The sequence below is a fragment of the Trachinotus anak genome, unplaced genomic scaffold (assembly GCF_046630095.1).
Source record: "Trachinotus anak isolate AG129_WGS33_773 ecotype Australia unplaced genomic scaffold, CSIRO_AGI_Tana_v1 ptg000010l, whole genome shotgun sequence".
Classification (NCBI taxonomy): domain Eukaryota; kingdom Metazoa; phylum Chordata; class Actinopteri; order Carangiformes; family Carangidae; genus Trachinotus; species Trachinotus anak.
In genome coordinates this window covers 18451680-18457174 of record NW_027273861.1, presented here as the reverse complement: position 1 = coordinate 18457174, position 5495 = coordinate 18451680, and the positions used below count along the sequence as shown (strand labels likewise).

At 38.7% G+C, this 5495-nt stretch overlaps 1 protein-coding gene across 1 annotated transcript; it reads left to right on the top strand.

The window, feature by feature from the left end:
- Positions 1-374: 374 nt before the first annotated feature.
- On the top strand, positions 375-3255 carry polr2h (RNA polymerase II, I and III subunit H). The gene is made up of 6 exons (XM_071485931.1): positions 375-556; positions 1123-1214; positions 1378-1461; positions 1940-2033; positions 2200-2283; positions 2863-3255. Exons 2-6 carry the CDS (start codon positions 1142-1144, stop codon positions 2978-2980), a joined length of 453 nt encoding a protein of 150 aa, XP_071342032.1. The 5' UTR covers positions 375-556; positions 1123-1141; the 3' UTR covers positions 2981-3255.
- Positions 3256-5495: the final 2240 nt, after the last annotated feature.

Here is a 5495-nt window from a genome sequence, read left to right as displayed (position 1 = left end):
GGAGAATGCATGCTGGAAAGTTGAGGTAAGTGTCGTAAATAATGACAACACAGTACACGTTTTGGGAAAGCATACCGTTTGGTTTAGCATCTTTTATACATAGTGTATAGTTCTACCCCATAGGATTTATTTTTATTGCTTAGAAGACATTAACAAGAAACTGTTGTGATGTTTATCAAAAATATCATTAGTTTTGTGTCGACTCTCGTGTCAAAATGTAAACTACAGTAACCTGCTTCATTTCGTAACGACAACCGTAGCTGTAACGTAAGTTGACGTTTACTTCTTTCACTATATTGCGTTTGTTTTTCGGACATTGATAATAACAATTCTCATATTTCAGCATCAACTTCGGAGGTTGTGCTTCCAACCGGAAGCAGTCTGCGTGTCAAAGGTCGCCCACATTGTTCCTGCGCGGTACAATCTGTTCCGCACAGAAATGAATGAATGAAGTTTTACCCACATTAGATTTCTAACACACAACCACAGAGAGTAACCGGGTGACTGCAACGCTAGCGTGTGCGTAGTGCAATATAAGAGCTTCGTCTTATTTGAGGTAAGCTTGGGGGAATTGTGTGCACATTATGCTAAAGCTAACAGCTAGCCTCGAACAGTAGGCGCTGCTGAAGTTGTAGTAAACGATACAGTCACAGGTGTATGAAAGAGAGCAACACCTGGCTAAAACTCCAATTATGCCGGGCAGCAACCTTGTTTAATGTCGAATAAGAGTTCTGTAGTAGCCTAAAACTTTTTTAGTTACATATTTAGAGATGGAGTTCATGTACCACATGGGCTTCATTGAATTTGACTCATCTTTGTCGGTGCGAGTTAGAGCCAGTGTTTTGAAGTAGCCTTTAGTTCAATTGCACTGTTATAACGAATTTTAACTAGTTTCAGGATAAAGGGTGAGATTAATTTTACTAGTGTCAGTAAAGCAGCTGCCAGTACGTGGTCTAGATATTCATTATAAAGCCTATCATTTATGGTAGATGACATATTTTAGTGAGTATCCCGTCACCGTAATCTTACTCTCCCCATTACATATATATCATGTTGTCATTTAAACTTTTTTTCCCCACAAAAATGTACTGACTCAAATCCTTTTTGTTTTTCCTTTCCAAGTTGATAGACCAGAACAGAGATGGCTGGAATTCTGTTTGAGGACATCTTTGATGTAAAAGACATCGATCCAGATGGCAAGAAGTTTGACAGAGGTGTGTGAAATGGCTTTATTTAACAAGGATGAAGAAGTGGATCGATTATGTGCATACCCGTCGATGGCCATATGCTTGTATATTGTAGTAGTCTCTGGTTTCTACTAGTGTATTGGAAATTTCTGAAGAATGGACTTAAAGGGGATGTGATTATTTGTTGCAGTGTCTCGTCTACATTGTGAAAGTGAATCTTTTAAGATGGACCTCATCTTGGATGTTAACATACAGATCTATCCTGTTGATCTTGGTAAGAAAGTAACCTTTTTGTCCTGCATCCTGACTGCAACATTCCCAGCTGTCAGGGTGTGTGTGTGTGTGTGTGTGTGTGTGTGTGTGTGTGTGTGTGTGTGTGTGTGTGTGTGTATAAGCAAACAGACAACATTCTACAGATAATTGAGCTTTACATAAATGCATGCTATGCTTACCATTTGTACGAGGGCGGGGTTAGAGGGGAACAGATCTTGATGAGGAAACAGACTTGGACACGATGGGCATACTCACTGGCTCCCTTTTTGTATTTGCAAACTCTGGCACACATTTGGTTGAGCTGTGTGATATTTCTCTCTACTTCTAACCAAGGGAAACCAAGTGCACTGTAGATATGAGTGAACGCTGAAATAAAGGCACATAGAACCATGCATCAAAAACTCATCACTAACCCAAGGTGTCCAACAGCGCAATGATATGATAAACTCAGTGTGGTCTTATGTGTCCTTTTCATTAAGGTGACAAGTTCAGACTGGTTATTGCCAGTACGTTATATGAAGATGGAACACCAGATGATGGAGAGTATAATCCTCAGGATGAACGGCCATCTAGGTACAACATTTGCTCTTCAAATAGTGATACTGTTTGGTGAACATGTTTCTTAAATGATCTAATTACATTTGTCTTTACATTCTTAGTGTCACTTATCCTTGAGGTGTGAAGTATTGATTTGCTGGTTTAGATTTGAGTTCTCATTTCACTTTGTTTAAATTTCCAGAGCAGACCAGTTTGATTACGTGATGTACGGGAAGGTTTACAAGATTGAAGGCGATGAGACTTCAACAGAAGCAGCCACACGCCTGTGAGTGGTGTTATATATGTGTTACTACAGTGTCTTAGCCAAGAATACCATTAGTATAATTACACTAACAATTAGCAGGGAATGGTAATGAGTTTAGCATTTATACGACTAGTTACCTGCCGTTTTTATTTTATGAAAAACTAACATTCGCAAATTATGAAAGTCAATAGTCGATTTCTATTAGCTTTTCACCCCCGACATTGCAATGTGTGTATAACAATACCTTACCACTAACACCACTGTAACATATTATTATTACACTAACTACAATTCTACACTCAAATAAATTTAAAAAGCCAAACTGCTTTTGCAGCCTCCATTTTCAAATATAATAATGAAACACACTGAGGTCATATTTTTTGTTTCCTGAAGAAAGCACTATATGTGGTTTGTTAATCAAAGTTAATCATAATTATTACCCTATTATTTACTATTAATGAAAAGTCATTACATTTAAGAGGGAAGGCATGTACATAAAAAACTCTGCATATGACATTTCTATCTGTTTGGGATTATGTTTGAAAGATGTTAAAATCATCATTTATTAGGTCTAATCCACAAACATGTGCCTTCTTTCAGATCTGCCTATGTGTCTTATGGTGGTCTCCTCATGAGGCTGCAGGGAGATGCTAACAACCTTCACGGCTTTGAGGTGGACTCCAGGGTTTACCTCCTCATGAAGAAACTGGCCTTCTAAAACGCAACTCTGCTCACTCACTTTTCCTGGCAGTCGACCTTAAAGTTATACTGAGCTGCGAACTGAAAACATTTATGTTCCCAAGTCTGGAGCACACGGCCATCTCCAAGAGCAGCTCACAAACAGAACACATGGAGGCTGGAGAAAATATATTTTGTTTTTTATTCTCATAGTTATGAAATCTTTCCTCCACGTGGAGATGGACTAAAGACTGTGACACTGCAACCTCCATCTGCTGGCAAACTGTAAATAAAGATTTCTTTTATACAAAAGGATTCTTTGATCTCAGTTGTTAGTCACTGTCATATTCATTATTTTTTGTCTCTGCATATTTATTCTTTTAGGATTTCTTCCTGTACCTCAGCAGCTGCTTCAGTGCTCTTTCAAACTGTTCAATTTGGTTTTATTTTACAAGTTAATCTGTAACAGTTTCTCAATATTTGGTCTGCATTGCGGGAGAAGGTTTAATAAAGAAGCTGTGCAAACAGGGCCATGTAGTTTACAGGGCAGTTGCCTTTTGAAAAAAGTATAATGAATATACATTATACATCAGATTCTTAACATAAATTAATGCATTGCTTATACATTAATCCCTAAAATCAATGAAGTATTGATGCAACTCTGAAGGCCAGAAATACTTGATGATGATAGAGGATGGTTCTCTTTTATACTGTTACACATAAAAAAAAAAAAAAAAAAAAAGAAAAACCTCACATGTTTTTTAGATGTTGTCTCTAAGTTCATTCTTAGTGTTCAGCCTCAACTCAAGTCCAGAAGGATTCAGATTGGCTCCACGCAGCTTTGTTTTATATATAAAACACTGGCACAGTCAACAACAGCTCTTTCCAGAAACAGGTTCTGAGGTAAGGCACCATAGGGACGATTTAAACGGTAAATGGACTGCATGTAAATTATGCTTTTAGTCAGAGACGACTCAAAGCATTAGACTTCAGGGGTAGATTGGGGATCAAAATCTTACTCAAGGATCCCACCGTCCCTGTGATTATTTGATGACCTGCTGTACCAGCTGCCCCTTAACTACAGTTCCAATGAAAAGTGTTCACAGGACGAGGACGATCTGTCCAGAGTAACAGGAATGTTACGTGCAAGGTGCTGTTTCCAGTCAAAAGCAGCTTTGAAGTCATTATTCTAAGACTCAGCGTGTAGTTGGTACCTCATGGTTTTAATCTCTAGTCTTTTATTCATCTAAATCTGTTTTTTAATGCTTTGCATTCACAAAAAATACCCAAACCAAAACACTAAAAACATTTGAACTTGAGATGTTGACATGATGTTATGGCAAGAATTTTAGGAAATTGAATTATTTTGCTCCCAGCTCATAGATGGGACGTTATTATCCAGGATGCCATAGGCAACAGTTCTATATTTGCTTGGGTTGTAGCAAGCTAAAATGTGGACTGCTGGGAGACAGAAAATTGAATTAAGGTCGAAGAGGCAGCATTTGTGAGAAACACAGGCTCCTCAATGTCAGTGGTAATGGATGTCACAGGATGGGGAGTAACATTGCCAATGACTCACACAGATTCCTGATATGTGTTTGGAAAGATCTGAAGAAACATTTGAATGTAGCGATGGTGTAAAGTTATTGTATAGCCTTAGAAAAAAAAACTACAGTAATGTTGGAAAATGTGTAAGACAGACATTTTCTGAAAACTCTACCAAGTTATTATAGAATATGCTCACCGAGCACTGTATTATTAACACATGTAGACCTGCTTATTTATAATGTTCACATCAAACATCTGAATGAGGAAAAACAAATATGATCTAGCTTTGACTGTGGCATGATCGTTGGGTCCAGATGGGCTGGTTTGAGTATTTCTGAAACTGCTGATCACCACACAAGAGTTAACTCTCGTTTACTCAGAATGGTGTGAAATACAAAAAACAGCAGTGGAAATGCTTTGTACAGGAGAGGTCAGAGGACAGTGGCCACAATGGTTGGAGCTGATGGAAAAGCAAGGTAAGGTCAGAATTTGGGATCACAAATCCATGGACCCAACTTGCCTTGTGTCAATAGTCCTGGCAGGTAGTAGTTGTTTGAGGAGTGTTCTCTTTCTTTAGGCCCCTTAATACCAATCAATCATCCTTTGAAGCCCATAGCCCATATGAGTATTATTGTTGATCATGTGTATCCTTTTATGGCCACAATTTACCATCTTCTAATGGCCACTTCCAGCATGATTACGCACCATGTGACAAAGCAAAAGTTGTCTCGAACTAGTTTCATGAAAATGACAATGAATTCAGTGTACTTCAGCGAGCTCCCCGGTCACCAGATACCACCAGACTGTGGTATGATGTACAGCTGACAATCATGTCAGCGTGGATCTGAATCTCAAAGTAATGCTTCCAATATCCCGTGGAAGAACTGAGGCTGTTTTGAGAGCAAAGGGAGGCCCTCCTCAATATTAGAGTGGTGTTCCTAATGAAGTGCTCAGCACAACATGCATTTGCAGCTACAGATTCAGTAGCAGTCTGTGCTAATGATCAG